General features: G+C 39.5%; 1 protein-coding gene across 1 annotated transcript in view; it reads right to left on the reverse strand.

The window, feature by feature from the left end:
- The window catches only part of IMPG2 (interphotoreceptor matrix proteoglycan 2), a 100,597-nt gene that overhangs the window by 31,979 nt on the left and 51,237 nt on the right, over window positions 1–17,381 (reverse strand). The window contains exons 14-16 of the mRNA XM_052644904.1: window positions 7,837–8,140; window positions 5,568–6,862; window positions 4,759–4,978 (exon numbers count right to left, since the gene is read on the reverse strand). Coding sequence (XP_052500864.1) covers window positions 4,759–4,978; window positions 5,568–6,862; window positions 7,837–8,140 — 1,819 coding nt within the window. The remainder of the gene's footprint in view (window positions 1–4,758; window positions 4,979–5,567; window positions 6,863–7,836; window positions 8,141–17,381) is intronic.

Here is a 17,381-nt window from a genome sequence, read left to right on the forward strand (position 1 = left end):
GAGGTAGCAAGAACACACAGGAGAACTATACTAAAAAGGTCTTAATAAACCAGATAACCACAATGGTGTGGTCACTAATCTAGAGTTGGACACCCTGGAGTGTGAAGTCAAGTGAGCCTTAGGAAGCATTACTACAAAGCTAGTGGAGATGATGGAATTCCAGCTGAGTTTTGAGCTATTTCAAATCCTAAAAGATGATGCTATTAAAGTAATGCACTCAATATGCCATCAAATTTGGAAAACTCAGCAGCAGTCACAGGACTGGAAAAGGTCCTTTTTTCACTTCAATCCCAAAGAAGGGCAGTGTCAAACAATGTTCAAACTACTGTACAATTGCTCTCATTTCACAGGCTAGCAATGTTATGCTCAAAATCCTCCAAGCTAGGATTGAGCAGTACATGAACTGAGAACTTCCAGATGTTCAAGCTGGGTTTAGAAAAGGCAGAGGAACCAGAGTTCAAATTGCCAACATTTGTTGGATCATGCAGAAAGCAAAGGAGTGTCAGAAAAACATCTACTTCTGCTTCATTGATTATGCTAAAGCTTTTGACTTTGTGGATCAGAACAAACCGGAAAATTTTTAAAGAAACAGGAGTTCTAGACAAACTTACCTGTCTCCTGAGAAACCTGTATAACCTATATGCAGGTCAAGAAGCAATGGTTAGAACTGGACATGGAACAATAGACTGACTCTAAATTGGGAAAGGAGTACAATAAGGCTGTATACTGTTACCCTGTTTATTTAACTTATATGCAGAGCATATCACGTGAAATGCCAGGCTGGATGAATCACAAGGTGGAATCAAGTTGGGCCGGGAGAAATACCAACAACCTTTGATATGCAGATAATACCACTAATGGCAGAAAGTGAAGAGGAACTAAAGAGCCTCTTGATGAGGGGGTGAAAGATGAAGAGTGAAAAAGCTGACCTAAAACTCAACACTAAAAAACTAAGATCATGGGATCTGATCCCATCACCTCACGGCAAATAGAAGGGGGAAAGTGGAAGCAGTGATAGATTTTATTTTCTTGGGCGCCAAAATCACTGCAGATGGTGAGTACGACCATGAAATTAAAAGACACTTGCTCCATGAAAGGAAAGCTATGACAGACCTAGATAGCATATTAAAAAGTACACATCACTTTGCCAACAAAGGTCCATATAGTCAAAGCTATGCTTTGTCCAGTTTTCATGTATGGATGTGAGGGTTGGACCATAAAGAAGGCTGAGTACCAAAGAACTGATGCTTTTGAATTGTAATACTGGTGGAGACTCTTGAGAGTCCTTTGGACTGCATGATCAAACCAATCAATCCTAAAGAAAATCAACCCTAAATATTCACTGGAAGGACTGTTGCTGAAGCTGAAGCTCCAACACTTTGGCCATATGATGTGAAGAGTGGACCCACTGGAAAAGACTCTGATCCTGGGAAAGACTGAAGGCAAAAGGAGAAGCGGGTGGCAAAGGATGAGATGGTTAGATATCATCACTGATTCAATGGACATGAATTTGAGCAGACTCTGGTAGATAGTGGAGGACAGAGGAGCCTGATGTCCTGCAGTCCATGGGGTCCCAAAGAGTTGGACTCGACTTAGCAACTGAACAACAACAAAGGATGGTATTGCACAGTCCCCCTTTATTAATGGAAGTTCAAGAATTTCTGAGACATTATATGTGAAAATAAATTAAGCAAGAGCAAAGTCAATCTTATTTTTAGCCAATTTCAAATAAAATATAATACTTTAATCTGAAACCTTTTAGCTAAAAATGTATGTGTAATAGGAAAATTCTATTTAAAATTTCTGAAACTCTGTGACCATTCTATGGGTGTAGGTGAGTGCCTAGGGAAAGGAAAAATAGAATCCATAAGGGGAGAAAGATAAATGTTGTCCCCTTTTATTTCCAATCAAGGAGAGAGACTGAGACCAATATTTTAATCATGCAAATAAGAGATTGGCATTTTAAAGTCTCTTTCTAGTCTTTTGTGCAGATTAAAGGTAGATGTTCAGAATGGATAGCTCTCCATTTGGAAGAATATTTAATGACTTTATGGGAAAACAGAGGGAGACTTGGAGCTACGCTTGAGATAGGAGACAGTGATCTAAACTGTACAATGAATTACATCCTGGTTTTCCAGGGACAGGCAAAGAGAAGGATTGATGGGTCCCAGAAAATGGGAGTAGAGGAAATATGAAGAAGGTCTGGAAAAATAGCCAGAGGTGCCAGAGTAATGTAGCAATTGACTCTGTCCTGGAGGAAAAATTGGCTGTTAAAAGACACCTTTGAAAGTGTGGCTGAGAAATTTTGGGATATTTACACCTAACGGTAATATTTTTTTAACCCATTTTCTGTACTATGACAAAAACTCCCTTATCACCCTCATGTCATCAGCAAATATCTGATGGAATCAACTGCCCTGTGTTGAGGGTACTTTGGGAAAATAAAATATGGGACTGTGATCTGTGTTGAATTAACATAAAGAACAACCACAAGGGTCAAGGGATACGGTGAGATTGGAAATTTAAGAGATAGTTAAATTCCCTGATAATTCCTAGAGATGTTAGGGCTTGGAGGGGCTAGGATGGAGGTTTTACACTGCACATGATGAGGACGAATGTAAATTCATTTGAATATTAAGGAAAAAGGTGGTTCTATAAACCTGGATGACTTGGCATATATCTGACACGTGAGTTACATACAAAATTGAAGTAAATGTACTTATTTAAATACTTTTCTTCAAAAAGAAGTGGGTAGACTTTTGCAAAAGCTTTATAAATCAACACTGGTTGCATTTATATGGCTAGTCAAATGCTTTTATATATGTTATTTGTTTAATCCTTAGAATAGCCCCATGAAATACTAGCCAAGTAATATTATCCCATTTGCTATATAAGGGAGTAAGGTTCAGAGATAAAACAGCTCATCTAGGATCACACAAATGATAAATGGCAAAGCAGAGGCAAGAAACCAGGCCTTCCATATTATAATTAATTGCTTCTTCCACTATACCACAAGACCACATGGCAAAAAATGTGCAAATGTCCTTAAAGGACTCAAGTGGCAAGAGATGCGGATATAGGGGAATTAGCTATATCATTTTCCTCACTTTCAATGAATAATGATCCTTCATGGATTTCAAAGGAAAGAATGTTTGCTTCTTTCCCGGTTAAAGAATAGGGCTGACTTCCAAACCAGTTTGAGAGTAAAAAGCACTGGAGAAATTCAAACCCAGACATTCCATCTTACTCCTACTCAAAACCACGCTCCTCTGGTATGCAGAAGGTAAAAAAGAAAAAAGTTTGAGCATCCACCAGTATTCTCTGCATCCAAGTCTTTCAAATAAAAATAATGGTTTATTTCATTCATTCACAGTATTTTTGAGTACATTCTATATGCAGAGGTTTTGGCTACAAAGTGGCTAATTAAACAGATAAAATCTCAGTCTGTGTGGATAGTTCCACTGGGAAAAATAGCTATTAAGCAACTATGTGCATAAATTAGCATGATTACAATAGTTATAAATTCTACAGAGAGAAAAGAACCAGTCTAGATTATGGATGAATCAGTGAAAGTCTTGAGGAAGAGACATTTGAACAGAGGCATAAAGGGTAAGCAGAAATCAGCCAAGAGGGGAAAGAGATTCAGGCAAAGAAGAGCATGCAAAGGTTTCAAAACAAGAAAAGTTTGGGGAATCAAAGGAACCCAAAAGAAGCTAGTCCGAGTAGAACACAGTGAGTAAAAAGTTCGTGTCACTGGGTGATACTGGGGAAGAAGATAGGAACCAGGCCTGTGGCTGAACCAGGTAGCCACTGAAAGTATTTTAAGCAGGAAAGTGAAATAATCTGATCAATGCTCTAGAAAGAGTGCCCTGATTGCTGTCTGGAAAACGAATGGGAGGGGATGGGAGGTAGGGAAAAAAAGGGAGACAGTGGGGAAACTGGTCCAAATGAAAGATGATGATGGTTTGGCCTAAAGAAGGAGCAGTGAAGGCAGAGAAAAGCACATAGATCTGAGATATCTAGAATTCAGAATCAATGTAAGTTTAGTGAGTGACTAAAAGTTAGAGGTGATGGAAACTGAGGTATCAGAGTGACTTTCTATGTATCTGGCTTCAGTAGTGGAGTGGATATAATTTCCATTTAACAACAGAGACAAGCTGAGAGAAGCAGATTTAGTTGGAAGGTACGAAGAGATAGAAAACAAGGGCTCAGTCTTAGCTTCAGGGCTTAATCTAAGCTTGATATACATAGAATATATCCAAGTTGAGGTCATCAACTACGTAGTTAGATACAGATTCTAGAGCTCAGAAAATAAGCATGATCTGCATATAAAAATGTAGAGAGTTATTGACATTTATATTAGACTTACAATAATGGAAATAGATAAAACAACATAGAAGAATAACACAGAAGGCAAGAGAGTTCACATCTAATGGGGTTCACAACATACAGAGGTAGCAAGAACAGATTCAATGGATTAATAAAGAGAGAAAAAGACGGAGCAGGTAGAAAAGAGAATGGGAGCTAAGTAAAGATAGCATGTGGGACAATCCTTCTGAAAAAAGAATGATACTGACATCCTTGGAAGAGATAATTTACTAATTATCAAAATGCGGCAAATTTGCCTGACTTAGTCCTCTTTTACCTAGTATTGAACTTACTGGATAAGTATTGAACTTACCAATTCAGCAGAAGAAAATACACACAAAAAATAATTAGATTCCACTAAGAAACCATGATGGTATTCAATATCATTACCTGATTCCACATCAAGGGAGTATTTATCAATAGCCAAGTTCATGGTTTGGTAGGCAGTAGTGCAAAAGTCTTCCAGAATCACATAGACAGCACTGGTGACGTTAGGAAGGACAGACCTGGTGAACTTCATTCGGCTATTCACCACAATACTGCCATTTCTGAAGTTCAGGATTTCTAAATTCTGGAATCCAGTGAGATTTGATTGGAGATAGGGAACCAGCTACAATACATGTAAAGTGGTTAGTTTATTGACAAAGTTTTACATTTTGTTCAATACACCAAAAACAAAGAAAGACAAACCTCTCCAGTTTTCCAAACTATATTGTTTACATTATTTAAATTGTTCATAAACAGAAGTATGAATTGTGAATTATTTGAGTCATAAGGTTATCAGAGTTATTTAGGAAATCCATGTAACTCACAGTTTTAGCCACCAGAGAGTTTATTCTCTGTTTCACTAAAGGATCGTGACAGTAAAAGCATTATAGGTACCTACAAAGCACTGATCTCACAATAAAATGTGAAGATAAATCTTAAACTTGTTTCAGTCCTAGAAATTACAGAATAAAAAATCCAGTATCTAAGTTGTCATATCACTGTTATGCCACATTTGTGTTTTCCTTTTTTTGTATCCACCTGTCTCATTCTTTTCCTACCAACCCTAGGCCATTACACTATTTGGAGATGATAGGAAATGAAAGTCCACAGCAGACCACACTTTCCTTGGCTCAGATCTTATGTTGTGGGGAAAGAGGGGTGGTTCATATATGATTATTCACTAATGCCCGTATTTCACTTCTTATGCTTACCAGTTCTAAGAATCTTTGCTCCAGGGCTTTATACTCCAAAGAGTTTTTATTAAACAGATCTTCTGAAAACATCATGTTAGTCACTCTGAGGCTGAAGAAAACCACCACAGCTCCAGCGGCTTGGGTATGACTCAAGTCATCGTTTCTTGTGGGTTGAGCCACAACAGCCATCTCTGTGGAATGGATATTTGTAGACATTTCCACATAACTACCAACCATGCCACTTTCCTCAGGGATTAGCTCAGGCTGATAGTAATCTGTGCCTATCTGGTCCAACTCTAATGAAATATCCTGTACACCCATAATGACTTCATCTTCCAGCAGGGCGGAACTTATGGTTGAAGGCAATTTGGTAGACTGTGTCATGGAAGCTTTCGACCAGAGCTTGTCAGTACTCTGTGGTGTACTTGCCGATGTGTCTCTGGACAGTTTCCCTAAGGGAGAAGTTCTTGCCCAAATGACATCTGACTCTGGCACTGTGGTCCTCAAAAGCTGCACATCTGACTTTTCTATTGAGATCTTATTGTCAAACCATTCATGGTTAAATGACTCTGTAGTCTGCTCCATATCCTCCTTTAGAAAATGTTCTACTTGATCTGGTTTATCAGTAGAAGCAGAGACTGCCACAAATGTCAACAGAGGAGGTGATTTGGTGACTGAGTAATAATCAGTGTCGGGTACCTCTGATGTGTGTTTGGGTAGAATTGGAGATGCAGATTGAGTTGTGGTCTCTGCAAAGAGGGACACAGTAGGTCCACTAAGGGGCTCATCTTCTGCAAAGTTTGTAGACCCATTAAAAGGCCCATATTCTGAATGCTCAGTATGTTGATATGCAGAATCTATTTTGTCATCTATAACTAGTCTCACATCTATACCCTCAGTTAGCAAAAGTGAATCCTCAGCTTCAAGCCATGACTTGGACAATGGTTCAGGGCTCTTCTCTAATGAAGTCTCACTCCATGGCCAGGTAATCAGGTCTTCCTTTTGCCCAGACCCTGAACCCAAACCACTTTCAAACATGAACTCTTTTTCCATAGCTGTGTCTGGCATCCAAGTGCTCACTTCTAATTGGTCTTTGACTTTGGAGGCCAAAGAGTCCATGCCAAACGGTGTAGTTACTTCTTTAGCAAGAAGATCAAATATGACAGAGGAGACTGGATATGGTGAGGATGGCAAAGATACCCCAGAGTCTTCCATGGATGGTGGTGTTCCTTTTGGCACAGGATAAGTAAATGGACTTGAAGGCAATGGATTGACAGAAAGAAAATCTTCTGACCCTTCAACTTTCATTAATCCTAAAAATAGAGTTTTCCATTAATCAATCTACAAAGATGCCAAAATATATTCCCAGTCCTAATAAAACCAGCTACCTGGTATTCTCCCATTAGATCATGACAGAGAGTTGCTGACTTTTACTTTGCCAAATCCAGCAAACAACAAGAAGGGGTGATTATGTTTTTGTGATGTGGTACAATCACTCATGATTATAACCCCCTTCCCCGAGGATAGCAAAACATCAGGTACTAAAATAACTCATCTTCAAACACTTTGGTTTTTTTTTACCTCGTGAAAACAGAGAACTGCTGGTAGCCATATTGACAACAAAGACTAACTCTAGTAAAATCTTACGAAGAAAATTCCCTAGGAAATTGAATTCCCATTTCCTGGCTATGTTTATTATCCACCATTCTTCAGGTTCACCCAATGTTCAAAAACTTGGGCTCATTATTTATATCTTTATTCATCTTCCTCTTTCACCTGTACGCTATCCCTGAGTCTCACTGATTGGTCCTCTCCTGCTACATCTAAATCATCTACCTGACTTTCACTTCTTAATCTCTGCTACAGCTTCCCTAGTTTAGACTTTCCCCTTCTCAAGCCTGATGCAAGCTAGAAATCTCTACTGGCCCCAAATTAATCCTATTAGAAGATACTGGCATAATCTTTGAGGCTGTTTGTTTACTACTAAAATACTCAAGCAAGTAGAGTAGTTCTTAAATAGTAATATAATTTAATTATATATCCTTTAACAGGACCTTCAAAATATCTATTAGGTGATCTCACCCAAGATATTCATTTCTTATTATTTATCTATTTGGACTCTCCATTCCAACACATTAAAGCCGATTGCGCCCTTTCTCACACAACTTTCCTAAGACGTTTCCTCCCAGTGCATGTGGCCATGCTTTCTTTTAACCCTAGTCTCTTGCTCTCTTCAAAACCTGTCATCTGATGCAATAAATTATGAAAAGTGGTTAAAATTCCTTACCATCTTCTAATGAGTGAGACCCAGAAGGCCTTTCTTCAGAAGCCACAGGCAGGTCAGTCTGAAGCACTGCTGGGGTGACAGAATGAAGAGTCAAGCCGCTAACGTCTAAAACCTCTGGGGAAGAACTGAGGCTCACCTCCGAGGGAAAGGCTAATTTGGGTGTAGACACTAAATCACCCAAAGGACTTTCTGACCAGAGTTCCCTGTCAGTGGCTGAAGGAAGACCAGAGCTGAAACCAAGTGGTGAAATACTGCTCGTGGTGGATTCATCTGCTGAGGGCCATTCAGCTTGAGGGGTATTATCCTGGAGGGGCAAAAAGAGGCTAAATCATATCATAGATAAAAGAAACACATACAAACAATTTCAAATAATCATCCATCCATCTACATTCCCAGAGTTTACAGGGACAAAAGGCAATGTAATATTGGGGAAGGGATAGGGTATGGGCTCTAGAAGCAAACAGATCTATAATTAAATCCCAATTCGACCACTTACTAGTTGGAAAATCTAGAGAAAAATCATGTATCACTTGAACCTCACCTGAAAAGTGGGAACAGATGACATACTATCTTTAAAAGATCCCAAGCAAAGTGAGTTTGTGGGATAAAACATTGTTTCTCTTGCTTTAGATGGTTCCTTTCTCTCTGTCTTATTAGTGTGCTTTAAATACACAGAAGTTACTAATATCTTTACTTTGTTGTCAAAAACCTAAGCACATTGCTCACAGCAGGAAGAACAATTGGTAACTTTATTCATCATTCTGAAAGGTATTAAAAATTAATTATAGGTCTTTTATAAGAAATGCCACCAAGTGAAATGTGGTCTCTTACCTTGAATAAGTAGCCATATTTGCAAATTATAGCAATATCTGTGAATTACCACCTTTACAAACATAGTGCTAATTGTATCTTAAAATTCAGCTGGTGGCTCAGGCAGTAAAGTATCTGCATGCAATACAGGAGACCTGGGTTTGATCTCTGGGTTGGGAAGATTGCCTGGAGAAGGGAATGGCAATCCACTCCACTATTCTTGCTTGAAGAATCCCATGGACAGAGGAGGCTGGCAGACTACAACACATGGGGTTGTAAAGAGTCAGACACAACTGAGAGATTAAGCACACGCTCAGGAACAGAAAAGCGGACAGAAACACAATCCTTGAACATATTAATTATTTAATCTTGTGAAGATCAGTCTATGTAAAAAGGTTTAATGATGATGTTAATGGGTAAAATGGCCATGACATTGGATAGGAGTTTATATATTCTAATCTATGCTGAATAACAAAACCCAAGAAGTGTCATATGCATAGAAGGAATTCATAAAATATTTCCTAGGTGAAAACTGAAAAAGAAAAATAGAAAAGATCAATAATTCTCTACTCTACATAGCATTAAAATCTCATGCAGATTTTTTAAAGACTCCAATGCCCAAGCTACACACCCCAGAGATCCTAACTTAACTGGTCTAAGAGAGGGACCAAGACATGGTATTACACTCTTAAAGGTTCCTCAGTAAAGGATGGAGCCTCATCACATGCCCATTGTATTATTCCAGCCTGGGTTTCTAAAATACTTCTTGAGTTGCTGAATCATTATATTTTCTCATTAACTGGAAACTTTAAGAAAATTTCCACAAGCAAACCTGCCTGAAAACTAGAATTCATGGAATAGCTATGAACAAAATGACGTCCATGAAAACTAAGAATAAGAAACTTTGAACAGAATCCCTTCCCCCTTCCTCCAGGAGATTCCTGGAGGTGGTTACTTTCACTGGCACACATGCTCAAGCCTAACATGCTTTTTAAACAAAAGCACACAATTTTAAGGTGGCTAACTATAGTTTAGTCTATAGCCACGAACTAACTCAACCTACTAAACTATGGAGGGACTCAACTCAGTTATATCACCTAATTATAGTCTTTTATGCTTTGCCTCGGAGAAGGCAATGGCACCCCACTCCAGTACTCTTGCCTGGAAAATCCCATGGACGGAGGAGCCTGGTAGGCTGCAGTCCATTCTTTGCCTACACACTTTCCCTTGTCTCTCCATCAAGGGTCCACATGATGAAGCATTGGATAGCACACTCCCCCAATCACAAAGGAGGAAACAGGAGGCAAGAAATTACTGAGCATGTCCGAATTTATCCCTTCTTCTAGTGAAAAATGCACAGTGGATCATTGGGTATACATAGAAATGCTCTCAGAGAAGGCAATGGCAACCCACTCCAGTACTCTTGCCTGGAAAATCCCATGGACGGAGGAGCCTGGTAGGCTGCAGTCCATGGGGTCGCTAAGAGTCGGACATGACTGAGTGACTTCACTTTCACTTTTCACTTTCATACACTGGAGAAGGAAATGGCAACCCACCCCAGTGTTCTTGCCTGGAGAATCCCACGGACGGGGGAGCCTGGTGGGCTGCTGTCTCTGGGGTCGCACAGAGTTGGACATGACTGAAGCGACTTAGCAGCAGTAGCAGCAGCAGAAATACTCTCAGTTTCATCTACTATTTCTAAACTAAAAGCACTAAGTCAAGTAACTAATTTTCTTTTGTGGAACTCAGTGACACCAACACTTCGTTCCCTGTTCACTCTTTTAATTAGGTCCTATTTTAAGTGGGCCATCCTGTTGATTATTTTTATATGTCACAACCCTAGCTCCTTCTCTTCCCTGATAACTTCATCACCCCCACTCCCTTACAAGCTGTCTTCTGTTTGAGTCTGCACGTTTAGAAGCAGAAGATCAAAAAACAGGAAGAGTGAGAGATCAGGGTATTTCTTTCATCTAAGCCTCCATACTGTGTGTCCTGCAGTAGCTCTATCCCTCTACAACTGAAGCTTCAGCTCTTACTGGGCTCTGGTCACTGCATTTCCTCCCCCTGCCCTAAAACTCAATGGATGGGAATGGCGTCTCACTGCTGTTAAATCTCAGCACACTCTGAGATTCCCTTTCTCATTCCCTTACCCTTGCACTACTATCCAGGGAGTTCTGCTACTACTGAAAGCCTAACTGAGCCACGTTCTGTGTGCAATGTATTCTAAATATCCATAAAAGTTTGCATCATTTTTGTCAAAAGGTGATTACAAGATTTGTGATGAAATACAAACAGCCAGAAAAGGAAGAAGAGAATGGATTAAAACAATAATACGAACCAAAAATGGTATCATTCTGGCAAAATTTAATTAGAAATAAAGAATCTAAAGAGTAAGGAGGAAAGTGATGAAAAGGGGATGGTGCAATATTTGTATATATTTTTGGCAATGTGACTTGGTCAAAAATAGGAATTAGACAAAGACACATCTGAGGATTAGACTGGAGTCTAGTGATCTGAGTCTGATGAACTGAATATATAGAGAAAAGCAAAATATATATCAAAGGAAGAGGAAGACCATCCTCAAAAGACTAGATGTAACTGCTGCAAATGATACATTTAAAAAAAAAGAACCATTTCAGGATAAGAAATTACCTCTTGGGAATCCTCTCATCAGAAGTGAACCTGAGGATATCAAAACTTGATTCATGAGTAAGGCCAAAAAGATGATTTAAATCAGGGGAAAGATTTCTGGCATTTTTCTAGTAAATTTTAGTATTGAAGAGTATGTCACATATATGGAATTTAGAAAGATGGCAATGATAACCCTGTATGTGAAACAGCAAAAGAGACACAGATGTATAAAGCAGTCTTTTGGACTCTGTGGGAGAGGGAGAGGGTGGGATGATTTGGGAGAATGGCATTGAAACATGTATAATATCATATAAGAAACGAATCGCCAGTCTAGGCTCAGTGCAGTATACAGGATGCTTGGGGCTGGTGCACTGTGATGACCCAGAGAGATGGTATGGGGAGGGAGGTGGGAGGGGGGTTCAGAATGGGGAACGTGTATACCCGTGGCGGATTCATGTTGATGTATGGCAAAACCAATACAGTATCATAAAGTAAAATAAAGTAAAAAAAAAAAAAAAAAAAGAATATGTCATCACCAGGAATGAATTTAACCTTTATAACTTCAAAATTCTATAGGGAAAGCAGCTTGTGATCACTGAGCTATGTACATGATGCTCCTATATAACCTAGCACCAAACAGATACATAAAGTTGCCTTATATTTCTGACTAGAGAGTCTAAAACTTTCTGGGTCCTCAAAAATGAACCAGAGTGATGTCAGCAAGATGAATGAGTAAGACATACCCAACTCACACTCCCCTTTCAACAACAGCAATTTGCACCCTTTGTGGACAAAAGTGACTTTGTGGGAGCTGTGGGATTCAGTACTATACACCAAGGGACCCAGAAGGAGTCTGGCCCACCTGGCACATTGGGTAATAAGCATACAGACTTCAGCCCTGGCTGTGGACCTGAGGTGGCCCATGAACTGGCTCCAGCCCCTCTTGGACACAGTCTGGCAGCCGCTGGAGAACAATAACTTGAACAATCACCCATAAATGAGAGAACCTTTGTGGAAGTCCAAGAGTCCAACAGAGTAGCTCCCCAAACACCACTAAATCCAAGTTCAGACACACTGTTGAGGGTAAGAGAAACAGTTTCACTTTACCCACCTCATCCCTCCCACATGGCAACACAGTCCACAGCCAAGAGAGCACCACTCTGCACAAGATTTCTGCACAGAGGAAAGTGAGAGTGTGTGTTAGTCTCTGGCCGCCCCAGCTGTGCAGGTCCTTGTATTTCTCTCTCACTCTGTCCAGAGTACTGAGTTGTAAGATGCACAACTAGGGGATGGGAAGTGGCTGAAAGAAGAGCAGCCAGGACTCTGAATGTATTAAAGGGATACAGATCCTACTAACTGCATGACGGACTCCATCGGGAGGCCTGACCATGAGTTGCCAAAACGCTTTGCCCATTGATCCCCCTTGCATAGCCCACAGGCACCTCCAGTACTGTGTGTGCCTCACCCCCCCACACACAGCTGCTCCATGCCTTCCCCATGGCAGACTGCTAGTGAACAGAAAGCCAGCCTGAATCTAGAGGCCAGAGAGAGATGACAAACTTTAGCTTCTGCACTTCCCTTGGGAAAGCAAAAGGAAAGCTATCATCACTCAGCCCAGTGCACTGCAGGATCAAGAGAAGGCACACAAGCTTAAGAAATCTGCCACGAGAGGTAGCAAGAAGCATGCAGAAGGTATATCCATAGGAGGTCTGAGAAAAACAAAAAGAAAATATTCTAATAGTTCGTTATACGAAAAGATATTCAAAAATCACCTTTAACAGGGAAATGCATATCAAAACCACAACAAAGCATCATTTCACACCTGTTGGAATGGCTATTTTCGAAAAAGATAAAAGTGCTGGCAAAGGTGTGTGGAAAAGGGACTCATGTGCACTGTTAGTGGCAATGTAAATAGGTACAGCCATTGTGGCAAACAGTATACGATTTCTTCAGAAGAATTAAAAACAGAACTACCATGTGATCCAGCAATCCCACTTCTGGATATATGGCTGAAGAAAACTAAATCAGTGTGTCAAAGAGTTCTATGTACTCTCATGCTCACACAGCATTATTCAGAATAGTAAGATATGGAAACAACCTGAGTGTCCATCAGTGGATAAATGGATAAAGATGCATTACACACAAACCATGGAATATTATCTAGCCATGAAAGAGAAGAAGTCCTGCCATTTGTGACAATATGAATGGAACTGGAGGGCATTATGCTAAGTGAACTAAATCAGAAGAAAAGGTCAAATACTGTATGGTACCACTTACATGTAGAATCTGAGAAAGCCAAACTCATAAAAACAGTTGTAGAATGGTGTGTTTCAGGGGCTGGGGGTGAGGAGATGGAGAGATGTCAGTCAAAGAGTACAAACTTGCAGCTATAAACCAAATAAGTTCTGGGTATCTAATGTACAACATGGTAGCTATAGTTAACACTGTTATAAACTTGAAATTTGTCTAAAGAGTAACTCCTAAATGTTCTTACCACCACAAAAAAAAAAAAAAAAAAAGGTAAGTATGTGAAGTGATGGAGCTGTTAACTAACTCTACTGTGGTAAGTACTTCACAATATATATCAAATCATCATCTTGTATACCTTAAATTTATACAATGTTCTATGTCAATTATATCTCAAGAAAGGGGAAATAAAAAGAACTGTCCAGATGGAGACAGAAATTCCAGAGTTCAATTCCAGATAAATGAAAAGACAACAAATTGAAGTCTAGAATGTAGAAGTAAAACAAATAGAAACTTTTGTTTTGCCAAAGGTTTAGTGCTTTATAAGGCCATCCTTTGGTTTACAAAAATCTTATGTTAGGAAGGGGGGCAGAGCATGCACATATATATGAACATAATAAAAGTACCAAGTTTTATAACTAGAAAGACTCTTAAGAATCATTTAGTCAAAATTTGCCTATTAGAAATAAGGAACTGAAGTTCATAGACGGGAAATGCCCACAGTCACAAAAAACAGAGAAAAAAAATCTGAACTAGATTCTGAGTTACTAGAATTCTGTCCTTGGGCTTCACTCACCATATCAGACTTCTTGTTGAAGAATACCTATGAGTGTATATACCCGCAGGGCAAAAGGATTTCCAGAGGAGAAACGAGAGCTAGCAGATTTGGCAGTCAGTTCTCATTCAGGCTGGCATGTGTGCAAAGGTCCAAAAGACTCAGGTGACTGACATTTAAATATTAGAAAATGGTCTTTCCTCCTTTCTCTGCTCTTTTTTTCTCTGCTCTTTTTTCACCTGAGTCTTTTGGACCTTTGCACACATGCCAGCCTGAATGAGAACTGACTGCCAAATCTACTAGCTCTAATTTCTCCTCTGGAAATCCTTTTGCCCTGCGGGTATATACACTTATAGGTATTCTTCAGCAAAAAGTCTGATATGGTGAGTGAAGCCCAAGGACAGAATTCTAGTAATTCAGAATCTAGTTCAGATTTTTTTTCTCTGTTTTTTGTGACTGTGGGCATTTCCCGTCTATGAACTTCAGTTCGAATTGGAGAAGGAAATGGCAACCCACTCCAGTGTTCTTGCCTGGAGAATCCCAGGGACGGGGGAGCCTGGTGGGCTGCCGTCTACGGGGTCGCACAGAGTCGGACACGACTGAAGCGACTTAGCAGCAGCAGCAGCAGCAGCAGCAGCAGCAGCTATGTTGAATATAGAAGCCATTTGTATATAAGGGAAAGTTTCTTCCTTTCTCATTTTTTTCTTTTATCCTAAAATTATATATGTATTCAATTTTAAGTAAGAAAGCCATTTAGTCAATACTAAGCTCTGGCCCTCAAAAAAGTTGTTATGATGATAAGAATCATACCATACCAGAGAATTCACTTGCTTTCCTCTTAATTATCTAAAACCACTTCTAGAAATGTGTTAAAGCAGCCTGTGCTTCCAGTTGAGTCAGGTATATTTATATCATTGTAATTCTAGGTGTGCATTTTTTCAAAATTCCAGGAGAGATGACTAAGCTCCTCAACCTATGCTTAAGAATTTCAGTTTTATCAGACAGAGCCTACAACCTGACACACATTAGGAAAGGCAATTGAATCCTCAATGAAAAAGAAATCCTCAAGCAATATACATGATTTCAATATACCAGTAAACTAAATTTCTTTTCATTTTATAAAAATTAAAACAATAAACAATTCTGAAATGAAGGTTAAGCTACAGGTAGGCAACATAAAATGTGATGTATGGCAAAACCAATACAGTATTGTAAAGCAAAAAAAAATTAAAAAATTAAAAATAATAATAAATAAATAAATAAATAAATAAAATAAAGTTAAATACATACTAAAAAAAAAGTGAAGTAAAACAACTTGATTTTTTTTAATAAAGAAAGAAGACCATCTGTTCCAAACAAGTACCCCCTAAAAAAAAAATGGCACGGCAATGAAGCTTTCTCATATATTTTGAAAGGTAAACACATACATGCCAGGAATAGCACTTCATTTATTTTTATATGAATAGATGTTCCCATAGTAACAAATTCAACTCCTGAATTCTTCTTTTAGCTCAGTGTAGTATATCAACAGGTTCAGTATTATATTGGCCAGTTTCAGTTCTGCTAACGTCAACTGAAAAGCTTGCTAAGTGTTATAGGAAGCACGCTGTGCATCAAGTGATTTTCCAAATCAGAAGGCCAAAAGGTGTCAAATTCAATATCCCCAAATTACTACTTCTAAAATAATTTCTAAAAATAAAACCTGGTTAAAAAAAAAACAACAAAAACCTCACTTCTATTAGAGTAGAGAGGACAGAGAGGAAGGAGGGGGAGGAAGGGGAGAAGCAATAACCAGACACTTCTAATTAATCATACTTTTCTTTTATGTCATTAGCTTCCCTAGTGGCTCAGAGGATAAAGTGTCTGGCTGCAATGCAGGTAGACCTGGGTTCAATCCCTGTGTCAGGAAGATCCTCTGGAGAAGGAAATGGCAACCCACTCCAGTACCTTTGCCAGGAAAATCCCATGGATGCAGGAGCCCGGTAGGCTACAGTCCATGGGGTCGCAAAGAGTCGGACATGACTGAGTGACTTCACTTTCACTTTCTTTCATGTCTTATTATCACCCATTAACAGCCATGAAATTAAAAGATGCTTACTCCTTGGAAGAAAAGTTATGACCAATCTAGACAGCATATTCAAAAGCAGAGACATTACTTTGCCACCTAAGGTTCCTCTAGTCAAGGCTATGGTTTTTCCTGTGGTCATGTATAGATGTGAGAGTTGGACTGTGAAGAAACCTGAGCGCCAAAGAATTGATGCTTTTGAACTGTAGTGTTGGAGAAGACTCTTGAGAGTCCCTTGGACTGCAAGGAGATCCAACCAGTCCATTCTGAAGGAGATCAGCCCTGGGATTTCTTTGGAGGGAATGATACTGAAGCTGAAACTCCAGTACTTTGGCCACCTCATGCAAAGAATTGACTCATTGGAAAAGACTCTGATGCTGGGAGGGATTGGGGCAGGAGGAGAAGGGGACAACAGAGGATGAGATGGCTGGATGGCATCACCGACTCGATGGACTGAGTCTGAGTGAACTCCGGGTGTTGGTGATGGACAGGGAGGCCTGGCATGCTGCGATTCGTGGGGTCGCAATGAGTTGGACATGACTGAGCAAATGAACTGAACTGAACTAAACATTCCAATGTCTCCTCAAACTGAAAAACCAAGGAGTTGGCTTAAATGCAAATAGACCCAAAGAACAAGCAACATAAATGAACAAATGAGTACAGTTAGTCAGTATCTGCCGTAACTAAACAGGCAGCCTCTTTCAACCAAGCTCTAGCCACTTCTTGCAATGGAAAATGTAAACAATGATATCGGATCTTCCGGTTTTCAAAAGAAATTGAAAATCTGCATTTTCATCAAAAAATCTAATTTTTAAAAACTGCCTTTAAAAAAATAGCTCCAAAGCATATGCCTATAGCTGGATCTAGTCAGCTCATCTCAAGTTTGCCAACCCTGGCTTATATAAAATTTGTGTCTTTACATCATTCTAAGTTATCATCACAAATCTCTGGTGACAGAACCCCTGACAAGAATGGGATCAGAAGGAACAGAGGCCAGAGGCATGTGTTTGCAATGGA

The sequence above is a fragment of the Budorcas taxicolor genome, chromosome 1 (assembly GCF_023091745.1).
Source record: "Budorcas taxicolor isolate Tak-1 chromosome 1, Takin1.1, whole genome shotgun sequence".
Classification (NCBI taxonomy): Eukaryota; Metazoa; Chordata; class Mammalia; order Artiodactyla; family Bovidae; genus Budorcas; species Budorcas taxicolor.